The sequence below is a fragment of the Aplidium turbinatum genome, chromosome 12, assembly GCF_918807975.1.
Source record: "Aplidium turbinatum chromosome 12, kaAplTurb1.1, whole genome shotgun sequence".
NCBI lineage: Eukaryota > Metazoa > Chordata > Ascidiacea > Aplousobranchia > Polyclinidae > Aplidium > Aplidium turbinatum.
The window spans coordinates 11,396,715-11,421,868 of record NC_137483.1 but is presented as its reverse complement, the minus strand read 5'-3'; the positions used below and the strand labels follow the sequence as shown (position 1 = coordinate 11,421,868).

General features: G+C 36.5%; 1 protein-coding gene across 2 annotated transcripts in view; it reads left to right on the top strand.

Moving 5' to 3' along the window:
* The window catches only part of LOC145781006 (protein DOP1A-like), a 69,915-nt gene that overhangs the window by 35,541 nt on the left and 9,220 nt on the right, over positions 1-25,154 (top strand). For both annotated transcript variants that reach the window (XM_082592708.1, XM_082592707.1), the window contains exons 4-11: positions 1,661-1,776; positions 5,944-6,117; positions 6,469-6,583; positions 15,004-15,137; positions 15,368-15,520; positions 16,297-16,395; positions 18,443-18,688; positions 24,651-24,938. In XM_082592708.1, the coding sequence (XP_082448834.1) occupies positions 1,661-1,776; positions 5,944-6,117; positions 6,469-6,583; positions 15,004-15,137; positions 15,368-15,520; positions 16,297-16,395; positions 18,443-18,688; positions 24,651-24,938 (1,325 nt within the window). The remainder of the gene's footprint in view (positions 1-1,660; positions 1,777-5,943; positions 6,118-6,468; positions 6,584-15,003; positions 15,138-15,367; positions 15,521-16,296; positions 16,396-18,442; positions 18,689-24,650; positions 24,939-25,154) is intronic.

Genomic DNA, 25,154 nt, shown 5'->3' with positions numbered 1-25,154 from the left:
CGAACCCCTCAAGCATTGGGCCTAACCGAGTGGAAAGATGGCGAAACGTGATTGAGTGATGGCGGTGTACGACTTCAATTCAAATTTTGAAGCATTTTCATTAGGTGACCCATTATCGTGTTGAAATAGAACGTTTTAAGACGTTTTTGCATGACGTTAATTTGCGCGCATCAAAAAGAGCCGTTTGCAAACGGTTTACGCTAACTGTAAGCGTTTAAATCACCATATAAGACGTCATGTTGCGACGCATGAGAGTGCTTCATGCAACCTTATTTCAGCGAGGCATATTTGGCCAGTTTTTTTTGTACTTCGTTATCTTTAGATTCTTAATGATAGAAGGATTTGTAAGCCGTTTTTTTTTAGAAAGTTATCATTAAACGATAATTTTTGGTGCAGAAATATTTCAGAATAATTATAATATCTTTTTTCTCAGCTTTCTGTTTGTCCAGCATTTTAGCCGTTTGGAAAATGTGAAAAAGCCTAATTCATCCCAAATATAGTGAGCCATGATCCCAACCATTTACGAGCGAAGTCTAGTAAAGCCTTGCTGACAAAACATGAACCATGGCTACCAAAAGCCAAGATAATAATAATTTATTTTACACCCGTTAGGCGCAAAATAGCTTCAATAAATTGTCTCCATATGGAAGACTTTCATTATAAACTGAGCTCATTGGATGTCGTATTCTTGACCAAGAACCATGATTGAACCTAAAGATTTGTCTCGCTAGATTAGACACCCACCATTACTTTAATATAAACTTAAATTCATAGTGAAAAAGTTGAGATTGATGCCAGTAACTAAAAGGTTGAAGTTATATTGGTTGCAAATAGATAATGTCACTGTTTTTCTTGCTGCGAATGAACGGGATAACCTCTTGCCCCTGCTATAATAAGCGATTTGGCCTGACAGCTTTAGTGGCTATGGCTAAAAAACGTGAGAAAATAAACTCTAGAACAGTTCTGTATTCAAATCAGGATGAAAAATTGTTTTTGCTTTACATTTATCGATGGACTGCCGCGGTTTCAGAATAGTCGCGATGAAAAAAAAACTTTCGAACTACATTTTTGGCTTCCAGCTAAAGTGTCTGCTCCCCCAAGTATTTGCATATCTTACTAATCTCTCTGCTACTGTCAATAGTTTTATTTTGGCTCACACAAATTTACAGCTTCACATATCTCATTTCTGACAACACAAAACGTTTGTACCAGAAACATCATTTATGACATTGTGTTGCGTTTCTTTAACGTTAATTAGTGATTATATATCATTGCAACAAGCCACGTTGCTATTGAGTGGGTATGTTTAATTGTTTATACTAATAGAAGCAAATTACAAGTTTTTTTTACTCACCTGTCTGTTAATTAGTGTCAATCAGCGAAAGCTTTATAAGCTATGCTTTTTGACTTTGTGACAAAAACTATTTGAAACTTTGCTGTTTAATCAGTTTTCATTTAATGTACAACCAATGCCGCAGTATTATTATCAAGCAAAACACACAGTTTGCAATATACAGAAGCGACTTAAACTTGGAGCTCGGGTGGCTTAAGATGGCACCATGCCATGATTCAAGTTATATTGGCATTGACCATAAATAGTGGAATTGTACAATCGTTAAATGAGAATAAAGGTTATAGAAACTGTATTTTTTTTTTGCAGATTTTACTAATGATTCCAAACATAGCCAATTGACAGCAACCACTTACCAGTTTGTTGGTTCTGTTGCAACGCAACCGCTCCTAACCACCTCCCTCATCAGAATGCTCAGGTTGCAGGTAACAACTATCTTTATGCATGTTGTTTCAACTAAGTTTTACCCACCAATAGAGATTTGTTGAATAATTTGAGGCATTCATCTTGCCTTGTTTGCAATGTTTATAACTTCATTAAATTAGGCTAGCGAAATGTTTAGTTTTGTAACACTGCTTGACCCTTGACCATAAGTGTTCCACAAGGATCCCATTCAGAACTTCTGGTTTAATACTGCAGAGTTAATACAAGCACTGTTTGACCGCCATTTTCTGCGAACATTCGTCTTATTGGGCAAAGTTCCTCTTTTATACTTTGTTTTTTGACGGTAAAACCCTCCAATATCTACAATCAATGCGTTTTCACCCTTATTTTATCAAGGGATTAGCCTTTGCTCAATTCTTGTTATAATTTCATGCTTCTTATTTGCATAAACAAACACAAGTTAAAAGATTTTTTAAAGATTGGTGTGTGTGCTTTTAAAATTATTGTTTATCTAAACTTTTGCAAGCTATCTAAATACGCACAGGGAAAGTTTGCTTTACAGATAAAAACTTCGTGGTTTATTTTAATCGAATTCAATTCAACTGTTTGTTGACTGTCGTGTTGCTGATGTTGAGAATGGCATTTGATATCCAAGCTATTTCGTTTATGATTTAATCACTCGAATGTTTCCTGAAATTTTTCGGCAGGAAATTATGTGCAATTTATAGAAATACTAACAGGACCTGAACAAGGGTTAACGTTTGGTGGCAGCTCAAAATGAGCATTTTTGTTTCGTGATAGTTTTTATCAGCACATTCTTGCGGTGAATGCTAATTTGCTTGATAAATTTATGCGTTGTAGTGCATTACGGATTTAGTTATTACATCTTGTTAAGACTTAATTAATCTGATTTTGTCTGGCTTTGTTTGCATAAACAAAGGCTTACACACCTAGCCTTGAATGTTCAAAATCTTACAGGCTGCTTTCATGTGTTGTATGAGGCATGTTACACTGAGCGTTCGTTGATGTGATTTTAAGTAGTTGTACGTCCAATTGATGTTTTTCCTGAAATACGACCAATAACTCCTTTAACGTTGCCATCGAAACTACGCTTTTTAAATTTTTAGAACTTTTTATGTTTTACTCGAAATATACGTAGGCCTGCAACTTGTTAAAATGGAAAATATCTCTTGAATAAGCTGAACTCTTGACTTGTGCGTAAAATAAGATTTTATTTACCTTGGAAATTTAATCTTATAATCCATTTAGTTCTGTTTAGACCGCGTGGGGTCAAGTCTCTTCTCATAGGTGAGAAAATTTTGACACTTCTTGTGATGAGAAAATTGTATCCTAATAGTTGGAAAGTTTATAGGAATATTATTTAAAACGTTCAATGCTAGGTTCATAATTATGGGCATTTACCATTTTTTGTAAACTCTCTTCGTTTTTTATAACACGTGGCGTTTTTCATTGTAAGCATGACAAGTTGCCTTCTTGCAATTGGGGTTAATTTCTAAGTACAAAACGTTTATCTCATCCTGAAGTTTTTGCAGAAATTAAAATTATGATACTTTTTAAATTACTGCAGTAGCCTATTTTGTGACATGAATGCAATGATATTTTTAGGTTCTGTTCTTGATTTCAGCTTTGTAAATCGGCTCGATATGTTAATCACTTTTGGAACAACATTGAAAAAGTTTCGAGCAGTTTAGAAGTGATTTTGAATTTTCTTCTATTGCATTCCATGCGCAACGCTTTCATGTTTCGCAGAGAATGTGAGCTAGCGTTAACATACCCATTAAGTCAACCTTGATCAAGTCTTCCAAACCATCCTGTAATTGTGTTATGTGATCTGTTGTCACTTCACAAGGAGTCTAAAAATAGTGCCAATTGATAATTTTCATTAATTAATAGCAAGAACTTCTTATAACTTAGCCGCTGGGTCAAAAGTAATACTTAAAATCGTTGTCGCGTCGAAAAACCTTGTAGAAACTCATGCATTTAAAAAGCCGGTTACAAGACAATTCCATTCTTCACTGATGACAAGGTCTTCTTTTAAACATCGGTTGCTTCTGCTCGACGACAAAGGCTATGTTTATGGTTAAATAGCAAGCCTTGGACACATTTTTCCAATTCTCTAAGTGAGCGTTCCGAATAGTCTTCGCACGAGCACTTGCATTCAAAGGCATTTTACGTTTGTGCTGCTTCGATTGAAGGCAAAATTTAATGTGCTATTTTGTTCCTTATTTGATTTGTAATTGTGAATGCATATGTGTTGCACTGATGATTCAGCTATTTTGGCATAACCATCCCTTTTTAAAAGTTAATTGTTCGTCAACCTTTCCTAATTTCTGTTACTTTTATTTAGCGAACACTCAATTGAGGGAATTTTTCGAAGGGTTTCTTTGAACTAAACTCGAAAATTAGTTTTATTTATTGCATTTTAATTGCATTATTTTCATACAAAGTTGCGATACCAAATTTTGCAAAACACACGCAGTGCACAGAAAATCTGCATCACTAATTCAAACCATGACACTGTCTATTTTTATCTTTGAAAACTTTCGTAAAGGTCGGCTTAGGAGTCACGGACGCATCATTCCACGTTGTTTTATTCCGGAGCTACACGGCTAGCGTGACATTTCATAACTTTCAAAAATAACAAAAATAGATCACAAATGTGACGTATTGTTCTGAATTCTGCGAGTGAAATTTCGAAAGCTGGTTTTGGTACTACTCAAAATGAATAATCCACGATTCTAACATTAGTATGCGTGACGTTTTTACGTATTTTTTGATAAGGACGTTGTTTTTCTTAAACCATATTGCGGTTGGTATTAAACTGTTACAGTTAAATGTTTACTTTTTGTCTGGAAGAGAAAGCTATTTTATAGATACGTGCTTTTCATTACCTACAGGTTGGCTTTTGTCATTTTTACAAAGAACGTAAACAGCTTGTTTTGTTTGCGTTTCAAAAAATGCTGTTACTTTCTCATCACTGTCATTTTTTCAGCGTTTTTTTCAAGAAAATGTTTCAATGTGCCGCAGCGTAGTTTTTGTTTATGTCTTGTTTTCTTGTCAAATTAGTCTGTAAATCTCTTGTCAAAATAGTTTTTGATTAAATTTGAAAGATTTTACTTCGTGCTTGACTCCAAACTGTGTGATAAATTGCTTTTTCTTTTTGCAGATAAACTGTTTTTAGTTAGGTCATGATGCAATGTAGCGTTTTAAGAAACTGCTTATTTTGATCTGATTTTTTTAAACATTCTATTCGTAGATTTTTCATCGTTTTAGCTTCTATTGCATTGTGGAATCGCGGGTCTTTCATTTTACCACTTCATAGCAAAATGACATTTTAAAATATATTAAGAAACTACTGTAGAGCGGCAAGTCTTTGGTTTAGTGAAAAGTGTTTGGGTGAAAGTTGGTCTAGTTGTTGGTTTAATCTGCTTCCCAACCCCGCTTTCTCAAGAGGAGAAAGTTACCATTTCTCACTTGTGTGTGGTTGATCAGCGAAGTCCTACGGCCGGATATTGGTGCGACACTAGGGTCTGCGTCTGTCATTTGCATGGAACGCAGTGCAAAATGGCGAAAAAAGGACGCGTTTTCTTTCAACCAATGAGAAAATTCTTTGTACGGACGCCTTGAAAGAATGGATATTATTTTTATCGTGTAATTGCGTACAATCAATACGCCTGCTCTCTATTTTACATTGAACACAGTCTATGCTATGTACAATTTCGAAAAACCCGTCATTTTTTTAAAATTATTTCACGCATAACCCGCAAAGGAGAAATGTTCTTTTTTTTCTTGGATTCCTAAATGTGAATGTATGCTTTTGACGTTTTCTTTATGTCTTGAACTTTTTGTATTTCCAACCACTGATGACGAAATTGAATTCATTGAAAAACGACCGCGTTTTAACCTGATTCGTGTGTTGACACTTTGCTAGTCAATGATTGTTTTTGAGAATTTTCCAACTGTTTATCGGGAATTCCAATTAGAAACGATTTGAGAGTATTATGGATGTCTAATGTTGCAAAGAAAATCCGTATTAAAATAGCAATTCAGGCCAGGATATCCTACTATGTGATTCATATGAGATAAAACACAACAACTGGGACTTCGTTGATTAAGTGAGTGTACACGTTTTTTAATTTTCTAGTAACTTTGTAAATATCAATCTAACACTTATGCCTACTACCCAGAGCGCGTGCGAAGTGCACCCCGCGTGGCTAGACTTTCTCACGTCATCGCTGACGTACCTCGCCCGTGCCTTGCCTGAGCTTACCGCCCCTGTGACGTCGCAGCTTTGCAAGAATCTTGAGTTTGCGTCAAGCCTCTACATAACGTGGGATGACAATCGTAACGCGTCAGCAACGGTAAGTCATATCATGAGGGTTCCATGTAATTTCCCTTTGTAGGTTCCGTTGTAGTTTGCATTTATGTTTCAATTTTGTAAAGCGTCACTCTAAGCTTTTTGTATCGGAATGCAAGGATATCTGTCCTTACCATGATTTTGATACAGCATTCTCATCAAAGCAACCAGCCGGGGTTCAATTGTTGTGAGGTTCTTCAGCGAAAGTGTCGGGCATCGAATATTCGAGAAGAAAGTCGTTTGAATCATTGCAAAAAAGGACTGATCTGCTTGGTGGGACTAGCGTTGTCCTTTAGTAAACCCAGCCGACTTAATCCGCAGATTAAAGATTACACTATACAAATATACATTACAGGCACTAATGCCGCCTGATTACATGGCAATGCTGCTCAAGAGCTTGAAAACGTTGACGCACTTCACATTGTTATTGCAAAGCGGATCAGGTCTTCAGCATACCACGTCTCCTGCAGGTTAGTTTTGCTTTATCGATTCTTTAACCCCATATGACCACAGCGGAGTCTTCAACCATGGCTTTTCCGAGCTGCAGGCAGCTAGGGAAAGCACGACTCAAAACAGTACAAGAATATATAACAGAAAACACTACTTTTCGCTGACCACACGCTATCACTGTCAGTTTTGTATATTTGTCCCTGTCGAATTGAAGGCATTGTGACACAGAAGAAATAAAACCCATTGTCCTAAAGAGTCGTTTAACTCTAAAGATATTCTGTTTAGCAGCGACCTGTGACCAACTGACCATGTCTTGTAAGCTTGTCAGCGTCAAAACATTGGATTCCTTAGTTATTCTGTAACTATGTGATCATGTGAGGAAAATTTCATCATTGTTTTGTTCTTTAAATTTATTGAAAAGAGCTGGTCACCATCTTATGACTATTTTTTGGAAAAAGAACTTTTCTCGACTGTGACAAACAATAACAAAATGAATGAATGTCAGTTTCTCCCAGTCACGAAAAACAACGATGCGCAGTGCAAATCGAAAGCATGGAATTCGATGAGAAATTGAAAAAACGAGACATTTTACGTTTTGGACGACAACGAGCGCGTTATAATTAGGCGCGAAAGTGAAAATGAATATTTTTAGAATATTGTAACCCCCCTGAGATTATTTTTTTGTTTTTACTGGTCTAACGTTCATTGAAATCATCTCCTGCGCATCAAAAGTGATAAGCATCAAAAGGTTTCACTGACCGTATGTTGACCGGGAGCTAAGGTGTCATGGCCATGAAGATGACCGTGGCACAAACGGTTTTCTGTTTCGAGTGCCTATGAAAAGTAGGGCTGTTTGAAAAAGATTTTCGAATCGGTTTGTTTTGGTTCGATCCCAATTTCATTGGTTCTTTTAGAATTATGTAACTCAGTAAAAAAAAAAATTTTTGTTTCGTTGTGAGCTGTGAAGGAAAGCGAAACGCACTAGGACGTGCGGGCTATAACAAAGCGTCGTGAAAATGCAAACATAGTGGCTTTGCGCTGTGTTGTAGATTTAATAGCCATATGAGCGTGTAGGTGTTGAATACAAAAGCATTTCTCAAACTTCAGTGAAAAATGCAAGTTAAGATTTTGATTAAAAGAAAGTCACTTTTGCAATGTTGTTTTCGCTCCAACTGGTACAAATCCACTGTTCGCCAACAATCAAGACAAATGATAGGCACAATAGCCACTGATCGAAACAACAACAAAACAAAATCTCAAGTTAATTACAAAGCAGCTTTAGTTCAAAGCAACCGAACTATAAGTCATATTCAACACCTAGCATTAAGACTGCATTGAACTACCCGATGGGCTGTGTGCGTATCCGGCAGTTTGCCTGTGACAGACGTGACTCAAGAAAGTGAAGGCCAGTTCCTTGTGGTGTTTGCTTTGTATTTATGTTTCAGATCTAAGCCGCTAATGGTTGTTTTTGCATTAAAATAATTCCACAAGTTTTCTTACGCAACTTCCGTCGTCCTGTGATGCATAATTTTGCAACGGCAGACAAACGCCCGTGCGTTGAGTGTGTTTTGCTAAACCGAGTCATGGTCAGTTTGAAGCTTTCGCATTTTCACCAAGTGACACTTCACAGAAATACGTGAGGAATTCTTCAACTCAGGTGCTTGAAAAGTTCAAGGCTGCTCGAAAAGTTCATATATTTTTTAACCGCTACTATTTCAAAGTTAATCTCTCCAAATGATAGTGTGCAAGCAGACCCACTCATTGTTATCCAAGTGATACATTACCTTGATTATATTAAAAAATGCCTCTCTTCGATTTTTAAGTGCATGTGATATTAGAAATATCGTTACAACAACAAACACAAAACTTTATCTCTGAAGTTGTTTTTTTTTTTCTTTTAAGGATGTGTTATGTTTTTTATATTCTAGCAAATTACTGCATAGTTGATGAATTTGACGTGATGTTATTAGACTGTTGAGCATACGGTGGTCACGATTATGAGAGCTGCCAATGATGTCAGAGTTCAGATGCAGTGACATTTTATTTCTCATAAATTTCCCCACTTTTCATTAAAAAAATTTTCAAGCACCATTATTTTTTTTTCTCTGAGGCAAAACATCTTGGTTTAAATGTCAAAATTGTCTGAGTGGATTTTAATGAAAATACACTTCTCTAGAGTGGGCTTAAAAGTAATTTTACTTGCAAACTTTTAATTCTAAAATTAAAGGTGTTTAGTGTTATTTGCCAACACCAGCTGCACATCTCAATAATCAGACCACGGCGAAGTTCGAACTTGTAATACTGTACACGGATATAAGCTATATTTTACGATTTATACTGAAAGACCTTTACGAGTTATGTTACAACAAGTAAATCGGATTTCTTGGTAGATTGACATTTCTCCTGGTTGAACATTCGTGTATTTTTTTGTCGGTTGCATAGCCGAGTGGTTAGAGCCCTGGTACGGTACTCGAAATGGTGCCGGTTGGACACCTTTCAAGAGTATGCGGCTGTGTCTTAGGCAAGACACTTAAAGGTATGCCTGAATGTGGGTACGATTGGCTTCCTTGCGGATCGGTCCTCTTAATCCAAATCTTCAACCACCGGGCGCAAGCCTGGATACGACAAAAACAAATTGTGTATTGCAGTATGTGACTTTTATACAGATTGAAAGCAGTAGGCTACATGCGTCGGTATGGGTCTAATGAAGTAAATTATTTGGGAAAAAGTAAAAATGCAACAATGAGACGAAATTTTGCGTTTCCTTGATGTAGTTTGAATGTCCCCTCTCGAAACTTTACAAGAACGGCATCGTCATCGACAAGGCTGGTGATGCTATTCACGAATTGCACTGTCATGCGGAAGTGACTGACAAAGAAACAAAGTAGCTGGGGTTTCTTTTTTGTATTTAAACATGCCTTTTGGTACATGACGCAGTTTCCAAAACTGCCACTCTCGCTTTCGTTTGCTTTGCCATTTCTGAATGTATCCGCCTTTTCCTCTTTCTGGGCGGATCTGGACTGTGTATGGTTATGTTGAAGACTTAAATACTTTGTTTCTAACGGGTATTGTTATTTTGAATGCAATTGTTGCATGTATTGCAAATCATGCTGTGTAATTTTTGTTAAACGACACATACCTAGTAGTTACAAAGAAACTGCCAAACGACAAAAATATATCTCATTTCGACTTAGCGGGTTCGTTTGAGCAACTACCCTGCAAAGAATTTATCCACTTGGCGTTTCGTTTCAACATTATCTGATGTTTAAGCAACAACTCCAAAGAAAAAGTTGACCTGAAACGGCATCGTGTTTCAAAATGTCGTATGACAGTGATCTGTTTGACCTTCCGATATTGTCTTAACTCTTACGCACTTCTTACATGACCCCCCTACTCCGGTTGCTTATCGTACCATCGGTGCTCGAGGTATGCTTGCAGTCAAACAACTACGAAGCGCAAATTAGCGCCATCTAGCGCCCAATCAAGCAAGGGACAACTTCTTCATTTTTATGCTGGAACCTGTCCAGTTTTTTTTTGCAGACGTCAACTGTCAAAATTGTTTTTACTTGTTCTGTAGTGACTCAAGTCAAGTTTTGTTGAATTTTTATTTTCAGTTCCTTAAAATGCATCCACGGATGAAACCAGATTGTGCGATGCACGTGGTGCCAGGAATACCGCAAGGTGGCAGGCACACTACCGAGCTAATAAGCGAAAGATATTTGATAAATTTTTGTTGGATAATAATACAAACAAGAAAAATCGTTTCTATGCTTTTTAGAGCTTTCTTTGAAAAGTAAATTTTTTTGATAAACACCAAACTTTACAGTTTTTAGTCTCTTTCAAGGCAATTGCTAACATCATATCAACGCATTGGGCGGTGCCAAGCAAAAATTCTTGATAAAGAACGTCCTTAAATGTTAGCTTTATTGATTTGGTAAAATCGTAAACAACCTCTTAAAATTTCCAAACATAACAAAGTAAAAAAAATTCAACAATCGTAAATGATTTCCACAACAATTTCAGGTAACGCCTAGAAGCTTTAAAGCATAGTAAAAAAGGGGCTGGCTTTGTTATTGGACCTGTGCCTCGTTCCAGGTTTTCCACTAAGCGGTTTGCCGAAACCAAATCTATCCAAATAAGGCAATGACTTGTGTTGAAACAACAAGGATTCTGATTGGAATCATCAGAACATGGTCTTTATCATCGGCTGGATCTTCGCCGTTTCAAATCTTTTGCATAGTTTCGTCGTGAAACAAAGCAATGTTGACAAGAAAAATATGAGTTAGCAAATCTATTTATTTTTTAAAGTCTATTTTTAGGTCGTAATCAATTGACTCATTTTTTTCCCACTCTGTATTTGTTTGTTTTTTTTCATTCACTTTTCTCAATCTTCATCAGTCGTCTTTCTGACTCGAATCCATCACCATTCAATTCTATATTAGCGATGATTTGAGTTATTTTTCTAATTATTTAGAGAAAAATCAACGTGATGTTTAAGTTTTAATTTTTTCAATTAATTGACTTGTTGATTTGGAGGGTGCTTGCATTCTTGCCTTAATGAGAAATTGAACGCAAAGTGCGCTGACTAATTTTTCAATCATGACTTCTCAATTAATCGACGATAATCTGAAAATTGCTTGGTTATAAAACAGAAACCTGTCAAATACGGCTATTTTTAGAAACTGTGTATTCAAAACTGACATTTCTTCGTTTTACGTTTTAAAAACTGTTTATTTTCTTTCATAAAACATTAGAAAAGCGCATAATTAACGAAAAAAGTCAGTGGTTTCATATTTTCAATGGTTACTTTTTTGGTAGAAATCCAGGATTAAGGTTTCAGTTGAAGAGCATCTACGGCGCCATTCATCGCTTCCATTTAGCCAAGCAGAATTTAACGAAAAACCATAGAAGAGAAAAATATTTTCAACACTTGACTGTTGACATATTTAATTTGGCCATGATCTATTTTTACATATTCACACTTGAAAAATAACCCAATTAAAAATACTCGGTTCTCCTTACAAACTTCTGTTAAAAAATTACCATTTTACTTTAACTTAGGTCTAACAAAAAAATACGCTAAAGCAATTAAACACGTGATTGCTATTTCTCCAAACTGAAGTTTTCTAGAATGATCACAAAATTCCAACCCTACTTGATGATTAATATTTTTTGTTTTTGTGAAGTTTGGAGTTTAGGTCTCAGTGCAGTCCTCGGCATTGAAGTCACTCAGTTATCTCCAAGTCTATCATAAGCTTTGCTCTCCATCTTCATGAATTCGTTTCCCATCTAGCTAAATCCACCTTTTTTACACTGATTCAACGTCTGGCGACGTTGAATCAATGTAAAAATAGTGGATGTAGCTACCTGAGTTATTTCTAATCGCTTATTCTTATCTCTGTAATGAGAAATAAATAACTCTTCATTGTTCATCTAGATAACATTTCAACGGTCTTTAGCGTGTCTTTATATATCCAAGCATTTTCACCACATCACAATTGACCAGTTGGAAGTTGTGTTTACTCAAAACCTTCAGCTTATTCTTCGTGGTACATGTTTCTTTGATCTGTCTTGTCAGTATGTTTCTCCCATGTCACTTCATCAATAGTTTTTTTCAAATTTAGTGGCCTTTCGTCGAGTATACTTTCTGAGCGCTTTTCAAACGTTGAAACGATGCAAAAAAGGGCAACTATTTCGGCAGGGTTGTGACAAGAAGACGTGCTCTGTGATCATGTTCCGTTACGTTGTTGAAATTAACAAGACCTCCATCATGGGAGGAACTCCGTTAGCTAGTCGTGTCTGACTGCAGTTCGAAACCCTGTGAGCTCGAACTCACTGGATTGAGGTTGAAAAGCGATTTTTCCAGTTGTTTGCATTGAAATGTTAGGCCTGCACGATCAAGAGCTTACTTTTAGTAAAACTAATTTTATGCGTAAAAATTATGACGCTATTCAAACCAAATTCTGTTTTTCGTGAAATCATCACTTTACCGACCATGCGTTAAATGTCATATCTTCACTTGATCTGAGATTGATCTTAAAAGTCTTCTCGGTTGAAGGCCAGCTTGCCATGATTTTGCGGTTTTGTTCAATTTTTTTGGGTACTTCCTCATATTCATTATTATGTCACGATACACATCTCAAGTCTGGTTTGCTTTTGAATTTAAAATCTCTCTTACAGCCTGCTGTGAACCTTATATGGACTGTATGCAAAACCACACTGCAACTAAAACGCCCGATCATGGGATTTAAAGTTTCCCCCCAAAAAAACACATGAAAAACTATTTTTTTCCAACTTGTTATTTTCTAAATTGTTCGTGGCAGAGTCCATCTTTGGCTTGAACATCCGTTGTTTATTCTTCTCATCCAAACTCTTAGAGAACAATGGAGTGATAGAAATCCTGATTCAAGTCTATTTTAATCCCACTACCATTAAAAATTTGCCAACTGTTTATTTAGCAATTGATCGTTATCGCGGGTTCATGCAAATTAATAGTTTTTGGTTAAATTTGATCTAATCAGCAACCTTATACGGCTTGTGATATATTTGAAAAATATCGCCCGAAAAACAACATGCTGCAAACTAGCAACATAGGACTGCAAGTTGGCCGCTTGTCCCCGAAACTTTTCCGTGACGAAACCTTTTCACTGACTGTATGTCAGCTATAGAAATCATACTGTAGTGAACGTAAGTTATAAAATTTAAATTTGAAAAAGCGTTGTTATGCCATGTAGTTTTTGTGCAGTTCAAGCTAAATGAAAACTTTCTTTGTTGCAATTGCATGAAAATGTTCAGCGAAACGAGACATGTCGCTTGCTGAGGCATTTTCGCTTGCTGAGGCATTTTCGCTTGCTGAGGCATTTTCCTCCCACTTCATCCACAACCTCTCATCACAAGCTTGTAAGCGAATTAACGTGCACTTGTGTTTGATTTTGCTACAAGTTGTCATGTTCGCTTGAACGTTTAATCTTGAACTACACCTTGCCAACTGAAGGTGATGCTGTGAAACTTAAATCTACAAAAGTGTCTGAAGTTATTCGATTTTAGATTCCGAATAGACATTGAAACAATGCAAAAACGAAATAGATTTTCTTTTGTTTTCGTTTGCATTCAACAACTCACAGGGGCCACTCCTGTGCATCGAAATAATTGCTTTTGAAATTAGTGCTGTTGACAATTCATTAACGTACTAATGGACTATGCTGAAGACGACAGGTGCTTTGTAGTGATACCATAACACAGATTTAGTGGCAGAAAATAGGAACAAAGTCTTTCCATCTGTGTTCGTTTTCAACACTTTACAAAATTATCAAATACTTGTGGAATTCTCTATTTTCTCGTAATCTGAAACCGTGACGTCTAAAGTCCAGTTGACAAATAAAACAAACAATTACGAATGTTGACCAGCTGCCTGGTGCTGTGTGGCTGCTGCTCCCAAAGTGGAAACAGCTTTGCCTTGAGTTGTGTGTGGTTTTCATCTTTATACAGTAGTTTGCTTTTTTTAATTTAATGTCTTAACAATTTTTTAATTTTTGTGCTATGTCACAAACTGTATTAACCATTTTAGCCGAATTCTGAATTTCTTAACAATGTTGATGAAAATAAAGCAGAGTTTTTCGTCTTTAACCGCCTGTGATCTTAGAGTGAACAAATCTACCAATGAGATTACCTAGACAGCAATATCCGTCATTTTTACATCGGTTCAGGACTTTGCTCTCTGGGTATATGCTAGTCAACAAACCAACACTACATCTTTGCATTGAATCACACTGCCTGTTAAATTACTATGAAACTGAATGCTTAGAGAGTTTGGAATTATGTTATGTAAAGAAGCGCTACTGTCCTTGAAATGAACGCCTTCTTTGAAGTGAGATGCACCAGTACACCTGGCCGCTGTAGATATTCAAATTTTGATTTATAGTGTTGGTTTGCGTCATATTTAGATGACATTGCCATGCTGAAAGTAGAAAATTTCATTTTAATATCGAGAAAGTTTATTAAATTTGAATTAAGTGCCATTGAAACGAAGTTAAATCTAATTGGCAGCAAAGTGAAAGTCCTGAAAGTTTATTGATACAAAACCATCAAAATCTCATTTATGCTCAAAATAGTCGAATAATTCGTCGCAAATATGATACTTAATGATATTCAATAATATTATGGAAAGAATTATCAAGCTTAAAACACCTGATTTTATTTCCTCATTTGATACTATGTATTTTCGTTTTTGAAATGCGGTATTTTTATACATTAGTATTACTATCATCATTTTTAGCTTGTATTGCCCACACATCCCTCATTTGGCTAACCAATCTTACGTCAAACCTACCAATTAATGTGAGAGTCAAAATTTTACGCATTGCTACCTACCTTTGCTGTAAACAAAGAAAAGTTGGTAAAACAGATTACCTCATCTTGCATAACAAATCCTCTTGTTTAGTGTCCCACTTGAGCAAGATGGATAGAGTTTCCGTGTCCAGCGCCAGCACCAACTCCAGTCAGGCCAGCAACAACACAGCATTCTCAGCGATAGGAACTTTGCTGAATGTTTTCACCAACAATAACTCGCTCAAGGTACCGTTCTCTAACTTCTGTTGTGTTTGTGGTAACCCATGGATGTAATTTGTTAAACTGCCACAGCTAAACACCCGCGTTGCTGCACACAACAATACCTGGGGGAAAGAAACATTAAATATTTCTTTTGGGTAAACTTTGCATTACTTTTTAATTGTTACACAAACAGCTTTTTTTAAATCTTGGTCCAACTTTAAAGTCACGTTTATTGCGTCTTTGATTGGTGACAGGCCCAAAGAAGCATTGAGGAACAGGTGCTGTCAGCCGACTGGATTGAGACTAGAAGAACAACATTGCGCAATCTTCCACGAATTCTTTCTTGTCTTGCAGTCGTCTGGGCTAAAGTCGTCTCGTCAAAGTCAAGTTCTATCACTGGGAGGAAAGTAAGCTTTTTAAAGACGAAACATAATCACTATACCTCGTTTACCAATCGGTATATATTTAAATTGGGTATTTATCTTCCATGGCGTTTTGGGGGGTGTTTTTTTTGATCACTGACGAGCAAATTTTTGCTTTTTATTTCTTTAAAAATGTTTCTTCTGTTTTCTACACACAATATTACAACATTTATGAAATATAATTTATCACTCGGACAATCCTTTTTCAGTTAGTATGATCCGCTCTTATTATTTAACGTCTCTGCGTTCTGCAAACCTTGACTCAATATAGAAAGGGCAGATTTTTTTCTGGGTTTTGCGACACCATCAAAATCTGGGGACCTATGGTTTGCCACAAACTTATTCTCTTTATTGTGAAAATGAAGTTCAGTTTGCGTTGTAACTCGGTCTGCTAAAGTTCTATTTTACATCGTTCTAATCTAAACCATGTAAAAAACGGGAACCTTAGCTGACCGGGAACCTGATACGGTCTCAAGAAATTGCCATCCTCTCAACTGCGGTATTATGATACGTGACGATTGTTTGTGCAGCCTGATGTTAACTTGCACTTTGAAATATCAAATTATGTATTTTCAAATGTGAAATTCCATGGTGAGGGATTTATCAAATAAGCGGTTAGTTTTATCGCTTTAGTTCAAACCACAATTGAGTTATCTAACTTAATCTTACCTACACAATATACCTTATCTTCTGCATAAAAGATTTTTTTCTTTTCATTCTTTTTTCTCCAGAAATGAAATTTAATGCATCTCACTGTTTAGAAGCAGAGTTTAGGCAATGTCAACCCTTGCGTTGCCCTGGGAGACTCAGAAACGGTGTCACAGAACGTGCTTCAAATCCTCGATCCCTTATCTGTGCAGGTGGGACATTATTGGTTTGAATTACTTTGCAAAAGATTTTGGTGATAACTTTAGCCGATGTTATGTCCAATATTCTTTCACCTGATCTTGATTTATGTTCTTGTGCGTCATTCAAATGAGTCCTATTTTGCTTTAAAGAAGACGTTGAATTACGTTTACATACGTTAAATCAATAAAAAATTTGCTAGCTGAATGACAGCAACAAAAAGTACTGCCGTCCATGTGAAGCATGAAGTCTACCGTTAACATATTTTTGTATTTTTGTTTATATTTGTGCTTGCTATGGTCTTTGGAAAGTAGAAAATGCAGATTGGTTCAGCGAATCAGTGAAAGCATTCCTGTGGTTGCTGCCTTCTGAAAGAGGCCCCCAGACTTCTGAAAAGCTCAAATCACACGTTTACAGTTTTATCAGCAATTTCAGTGATTCTTTTCACAACCCGATATGGCTTGTCAGAGCGCTTTAAAATTCGTCTTGACCAAGCTTCGAACTCTTATCCATCAGGAATAATGACAACTTTCATTGAAATCACTCGACTCATAAGAAATTCTTGTTGGTAAAAATTTGCCATCCTCAACGCAATCTAGTAGGGTTGCCATTAAATTTAACGCCGTCCTGGCGCTCGCACCCCGCCGCAAGTGTTGCGTAATCATTTTCTTCGGTTGTGATATGCAAATTGTTGCCGCTAATAGCCATGACCCTTGCATGGTTTAATTATCTTTTGGAGAATGCGGCTGTCTTTGTTATGTGAGATTCCAATCGACTACACGAGCATAAATTTCACTGCAGTATTATCGTGTTTTTGTTTGCATTAAACCAAAAGATATTTCCGTTTAATTAGTTTTTTATCGTTTTTGATCCTAACCAGCTAGTTAATCCGATACTTTCTTTTTTTGAAATTCTTTTACTACTTGCTATTTAACAAAAACGAATAAAACCAATTTATAATCAAAAGTATGTCCTTTTCAACTTTTCGTCGTTGAACAAAGCGGTGAAACCAGCTTGTAAAAACATGACTTTTTAAAGTCAAAGCTGCTGTTCTCCAACCGAGATGTTTATTGATAAATTGAATAAGCGGATCCACGAGATGTTTTGAAATGCTGCGGCTCTTGGCATTGCCGCAAGTTCAAACTTGTCGTCCGATAACCGATGGACGTTTGTTTGGATTATTTGTTGTCTTGTTGTGCCTTGACTTTGCTGCACTCTGTTTTGCAAAGAAATCCTTTTTCGCTTTTTTTTAATGATTTGTAGTCACGTGACTTGGCAGAAGGCGAGCAACGTTGTCACGCCCTTGCTTTGTTGAGTTTTTATTTTTGCTGGTAAAAAGCGAAGCTAAAACCTTAAAGTTTAAACGATGTCATATCTTGGCCAATAAATTGACAAAATTTTTTTTAAATGAAGTCGCTATCCTCGTGTTCTGCCAAAATTGTAAACGTCATGTTGTTTTCACCTTAGTTTTGTTGATGTGTTTAGTTTCCACATTTTTAGTTTATTATTTTTTTCATTTTAACTCGCTATCGTTTAATATAGAAAGTCCCTGAAATTTTATTTACGTTTCGCCTTTCTTTTCTGATATCTTCATTATTGTGACCCAGGACAGACCCGTGCGAAACCTTAGAAGTAGATACGACAACTGTGTTATTTGTGGTTGTGCTATCCCAGACAGCAAAATCCGTCATTTTTACATTGCTTCAACATCTGTGGACGTTGAATCAATGTAAAAATGACGGATTTTGCTGTCTGGAATGGCATCGTTATGGAGTTAATTTACAATCAAAAAAACATATTCAACTTTATGGTCTGTCTTAGCCAAGCTAAGTGATTTCTCAAGAACTTCAAGTTTAATTGATATAATTTTGTATATTTTATATCGTTTCAACGTGGGTTTAATTGTTACGACCCACTCAAAATTAAAATACCAAACGTCTTCTTCCCATCAAATATCACGTCATTTATTGTCTTTTGTTGATGTGGAAAGAGCTAGGAAAAAATATCATTACAACGCAAAAACGACGCGAATTTTCGTTTCAAGAAACTTTTTCGTCACAGTATGGAGAAAACCTCCTCAGTGCCTTTGCTATTGTGTGGGAGCGAAGAGGAAGAGGGAGTCCCAAGCATCAGGATGCCCAACCGGAGCATCCACTGAGCGAGCAACAGATCCAACTTCTCAACATCGCCTGCTCCATCCGTGCTCTTCACTGTGACGTCACATTGACGTTAGTGAAGCGTGTCATCGTGCAGCCTCCGGAATTTCCTTCACTTGGTCCGGGAAAAAAGAAGAAAATTCCTTTCGAGGTAAGTGTCACTAGATACGAAGTAAATTGATTGGTTGTGGGCATTAAAAATATAATCGTAATCGGTTTCATTTTTCATGTAATCGTAAGTTACTGCATTGTTAACATAATCATAATTAAATGTATTGAAAAAGTAATTGTAATCATTGCATGTGCAGCTTTAGAATAAATGATATTAACTGGGTGCGACTGTAATTTCTGGCTTTCTTACTGATTGCAAAAAAATTGTTTTTTTTTCTGAAGAATTGCATTTCGCCCAAATAAAACTATATTTGTGAACACCCTATAGTTTATATAGGTTGTCAAAGTGGATAGATTAATATCTCCTGCATGACACAGCTGTCAGCTTTTGCATTGCCATCAGCAGCACTCAACTTGACTCAACCCATTCTCTTGATGTGGTGAAGCGAATTTTATTGAAAAATTTTATCTTGCCCATGCATATTTTCATCGTTTTAGCTCGAATACTTTACTCTTCAAATACTTCTGAGTAGAGTTAGTTGGAAATGGAATTAAATCCATTCTTGTGGATTGCTGAATGATGTGTACTTTTTGTAGTTATGTTCTTACATCAAATTCAGTTACAATTCTCTAAAAACCTCCACAGCCTCTTTTTTACCCTTATTTGGGATCATCAGAATGTCTTTGTTAGAAATTTGAATTCTATTTGATTTTTTATTTTGATTCTGTTTGAATAAGGAACTTCTGATGATCCTAAGTAAGGATGAAACAGGCTGTAGAGCTTTTTAGAAAATATTGGTGTAATTTGCTATGGCTTTTTTGGTTGGCATTGGGCACGTTTTGTAGTATTAATAGCATTTACTGTTTAGTTATGTTCTTATATGTGACTTTTAGTTGAATCTCGTGTATACCCAATGTGTTGCCTTAGTGCAAATGCATTCAGTTGCATGTTTGAAATCCGTCTCTGCATCCTTGTGTGGCACATATAACGCTGACGTTTCATCGGCTTTCTTGGACGATATATACAAAGCGAATGTAAGAAAAATTCCTCCAAGCAATAATGCTCCGATGAAAAACTTTCTTTGATTGGAAACTTTCCTCATTTATAGTTGGGGTGCAAATTTCGTGGAAAGCTTTGCCATGATATGTATCGAAGACCATTCGATGTACAGATGTAGATGTCTTTAATCCTGGATTCTTTCCTAATCAACTCACACTGCGTGTGTAGTACTTTAGTTTCCTACAAGTCAGCAGTTGTGAACTGAGCAAGCGACAACTGAGCTAGCAACATTTTAGCAAGTGGCTGAAGTTGGTAAATAAATAATGAAACCGAGAAAGTAATAACTTAGCAAGTCGAAACTTGGCATGTCACAAGTCAGAAAAATGAGTTTGACAAGCGATGACCAAGCAAGTCCGACGTGAGCACGCAAATCTCATTTGCTGACTTGGCAGCAGCTGAAATGTAATTGCTGAGTTGAACCACTTGCTGGGTTGTCGCAAGCCGAGTGGTCCGACGACCTGTGTACATATGGGTTTACACAGATACAACCCAGACAGTAAAAATGGTGGATTTTGCTGTCTGGGCATGAGCAAGGACTTGTTAGACTTAGAGAATATCATGATTGTGGTGGCATCTTGCTCTTTATCTGTGCAAAAATTACCCTCGTGACGGTGTGGTTGGATATCTTCGCGACAATACATGAATTGAACTTTTCTCAAAACTTAGCCAATTTCAACCACAATTTTAACGGTGTTCCAATGTGTTTCGATCACGTATGAAGGTACAGTAGATACAGTGGCTGAGAAAGTTGATGAGGATACTTTCATTCCAAAAATTGCTTTGTTGAAATATCTGGACATTGTTGTTTCCTTTTTGACTAAGATACATCTTCGAAACTGAAGAAAAATTGAAACGGATGGATTGGAAATCACAACATTTTGTGATGTGTGTAAACTTTTAGCAACAATGTAGTTATGGTCGCATCCCATTCAGGGGCTGTTCGAGAGGAATTTTCAAATTTTACTTTGTGAAAACAAAACAGGTTCGGAGTGAAATTTTTCCCGTGGAATCTAAAGTCTAAGCAAATCAAACCAAGACTGAAAATTGTGCAATTACACCATGGCCGTGATTACACGAATTATTTCCAAATTCTTTTTCAAACAACTCAAATCGCACCCACCACATATAATCATATGCTTTTCTTCCTCTTAAAGAATGTAGACGCTACATCAATTTAAAAAGGCCAGTTATTTTCGGCTGGGTTAAATCTTATGTTTTTGATGGATTAATTTAGTGTGTTAAATCTTCATATTGACCTTATGCAAGGTGATGTTTTAAACCAAGTTTACTACAAGTGGAGCTTTTCAAAACTTTTTGTAGCTTTGGGCAAAGACTTTTTTTGTTAGCTGCAATATTTTAGATTTTCAAACTCTCAAAACAAATCGATGTTCAGAATATTTGAAAAGTTATGATTTAACATTCATAAACGGACAAAGCGCTGAAACATAGCAATAGTTTAATTAATACATTTTTTAATACCCTCGCATTGGCCAACCAGATTTCACTACGTGGAATCAATGCAGAATAATAATCTTATCTGTGTTTGTTATTTTTGTGTGAAAAAAACGAACAAATTGTGAACTCGAAATGATCTTGTTTTTGTTACGCGCTGTCATTCTTTGTATGCTTAAGCTGGAATTGAATGAGTTGAAAGTTTGTTTCTGCTGATTATGATTTTCGTCTGCGTGGCTTATCCGTTTTCGAAATTCTACTAACAATACCTGAAAACTTTTGCCTAGTCAGCAAATCGTTTTTTTTCCACGTCTGCAAACGTCGAATCAATGTAAAGAACGGATTTGCTGGCTTGATGTTAGCTCTCCGTGCAGTCGAATACTTTGTATTTAAAACGCTGTTCATCCGATTTCAAAAGGACAGTTTACAAATCCCGTTGCTGATAATCTATTAATAAGCAAACGCATTCTCTGCCTTTGCAAGCATGATGCATTCTATCAAAGGAAACTCGTGGACATCAATGGATAATACTGCCTTGTTTTTTGAAGAGCATTTGATCTTTCATAACGTTGATAATTTGTTAAACGTCAAGTTTGTTTATCACCCTTGGCCTGGTTTAACCTTGACAGTTCAGTTTCAACCAAAGCTCGCCATGGTTTCAGCTATGGGCAGATCATAAGAAAAAAAAGTTTAGTTGATGTTTAGTTTCTGTGCCTTGAGTTTTGCATCTCTGCAAAGAATGTCATGACTTTGCAAGTTTTGTTTTGGCTTAGCAAAAGCCAGTTATGAGTTGGAATATGAATTACCATCTTTTTTCGTTGTTACGATTTTGTTTCATAAACTCTCCATCAAGCATAAACACACTTCCGCTGACGCCATGCTGACGTCATAATGCCTGCCGCATTGACACAGCTGTGAGAAATCGAAATAAACTTTTGAATGTGAAATTTGATCTTTTTGTGTCTTGCATAATACATTTCATAAATAACATTTGTCGCTAGCATTATGTAAACGGGGAGTTAGAAACATTTGCAGCACTCCATGATAACAATAATTTGCTTTTTCTCTTGTTTTTTACTGTTATTTTCATAATATTTTTTTTAGATATTTTATAGTTTTTTAAAGAAAAATATATATTGCTTAAAGTGAGCACGGTGTTTTTTCATTAAATTTTTGTTGATAATTTTTTTTAGCTTAAAGGGTTAGACGCTTTGCAAATGACTGCTCTGTCAAAACGATTCCATTTAGATAAAACTTTTTCTGAAAGAAACAAATTTAAGCATCTTCGAAAAAATCTCAAATCTTATTTTAGCTCCTAATTTGTCTTTGATAAAACAAGGGATTTCGACGCAAAGCCCCAATCTTTCGAGCAGGCACAAAACTTTAAATCGTGTCTGCTTGTACCAACCCCAGCCAGCAATCCAGCTTTTTCTTACAATGACTCAACGTCTGCAGACGTTGAATTGATGCAAAAACACTGGTCGATACTTGCTGCTATCGCATTGTGATCTGGTGTTATTGTTAGACGGCACCAGAAAGCATTGTTTCACTTCATTTTTCTGCTGCTCATGCGATGATGGCGTCAGTCAGCCTGTTGGGCGGTGATTGGTTTGTTAAGGTCATCTGCAAGTGGAATTTTGATTTTGACACGCTCTTTTGACGTGTCTTTTGGTTTGGTTTTGGAATGTCTTTGCTGGATAACTTATCCATTGCTAACCTACATGAACAAACTTATTTTGCTAAAGCTTGTTCTGGGATAAGCCTCTGTGAAGAATTGCTCCAATTTCCTATATGTCATTCTCAAAGCTCGGTGACCTAATGTTGACCCGTTTTGGCAAACAATCGGAATGTCTGCAATTGTTTCAATACTCCTAAATCTAGAGCAAGATGATTGCACCTATGTCGCCAGTCTAAATTGAATTTCTGTTTTCAATATTTCAAGGATTATCTTTGAAGATGATCACAAACATGTGCTTTTCAACCTTAAGCCGTGCAACAAAAGTATGGGCATCGGGTTATTCGATTACTTTAATTGCATCGTTGTACAGTCCGGATAACACAATGCCATTACATTACTCTAATCTTATTTGAAATTCCACAAAAAAAAATTGTTATTTTGAATTTTAATCATAAAACGTGTTGTTGCTGCCAATTAAAACTGCCAAATAAGTTCTAATTCAAAGTTCAAGTACCGGTTAAGCCCGCTGTTTTTGTGTCTGCGAAGATGTCATATATGTCGCTACTCTCTAAAACACTGTTGCATAACTCTTGACGCTTGTTTCCACTTATGTCTCGTTTTCTACCAACAACACATTTAGTCACCATTTAATCTTTGGACATTGCTAAGTACAGTGAGTGGCTGATCGGTTGTTTCTTCATCTTAATATGGAGACAAAACTGCAGAAACTGTCCAGAAAGCAAAATTTGTCATTTTTACATTGATTTAACGTCTGCAGACGTTGTAAAAATTACAATGTAAAAGTGACGATATTCATTATACATCAGCGATGCAAAGTGATGGCAATGTCATTTCTTAACTTTTCACATTTTGGTTTATTTTATTGGCGGGTGGTGTTCATTGACGAAGTATTTACGACCTGAAGATTTCACATCGTCACCAACATTGTGTTTTTCATTTGTTTTGCTGGAGCTATGCGATATCTTGGTGATCTCGGTATACTTTAGAAAAGACAAGTATAAAAAAAATTGTCTTTAAGATTTTCTAAGCCGTTACCAAGAACACGTCGTGGATTCTCAAGTCATTGCAACCACTAAAACGTGCGCTACTCAATCGGCCAGTTGACCCATCGGACGATTGTATGTGGGTTTTAGAGATTTTCTATGTCGCAATTTTTTGTTTAAACTTGATTGAAGTGCCGATATTGTTATGGTTTAATTCAGAATCTACAAGTAATATAGCGGCATTGCGGTCAGGCAGTATTGCATGGCAAGTAGAAATGATATTTTCAGCCATTTATTTTACTGCAGGAAGAAAAGGGCTTTTTGTACGCACCCCCATCAAACAATCGTTTTTGTTTGCTTCAATAGTCACCAATGGTTGAGATTCGAACTTAAACATAAAACCGTCACCATGTGTAGTAACGAATGAAACCCTGATTCAAAATAGATTTCCAAAAATTATGATTCGGTTCTGCTGCCACCGAGTGGGGAATTATCGACAAAATCTGAACAGGATTGTTCAGTGTTCAAGTTTGACGACGACACCATTTTGTGCGCTACGTGGTCACCATCAAACTATGTGTGTTATTGGCTTACAAAACTTGCAAAAAGAGTCGCACGCCTGGTGTTCAAACCAATGCTCTAACTCTATTCGTCGTTTCAAATGATCAGTTGTCTGAGAATTTGCTGACTTTGCTCCACCTAACGGTAAAAAAACGTTGACTGTTCCTTTCACGCGGCCAACTTCTTTCATATCAGGCGTAAAAGCTTTTTCGTGCAAAAATTTAATATTTTAACATTCGCATTACAGGAATACCTCATCGACTTTTCCCTCCACTTCCTTCAGCGTCAGACAGCTGGTGCATTGCGAGAGTCATGGTCAAGCCTCTTGTCACTGTTACGAGAATGCATTGCCTTTGGCCCTGTTGGAACGCCGACCGCATCCAACTCCAACTCTTCATCTTCAGGTTCGAATCCTTCCTCGACCGGAAAGCGTGTTTTGACTGCTCGCAGCTATTTCTTGTTGTTGCTCATAGTTGCGGAGTATGTGAAACGGGTGCCGCCTTTCGACGATAAGAAAGATCAAAAAGATTTGCAGGTGTGTAATTTTCTATTAATGTGCCGTTAGTTATCAAAATACATCAAGCATTCAGTGATTGCGATGCTTTGGCAGTCATTCCGAGAAGGCATTTTTTCAAGCTTTTTGCAATCAATGAAAATATGATGTTTTGATCTTCATAACGTTACCAGACGTCGGATCGATGTAAAAAAATGTAAATTAACGAAAATCTACTTCAATATTTGATGGGTCTCT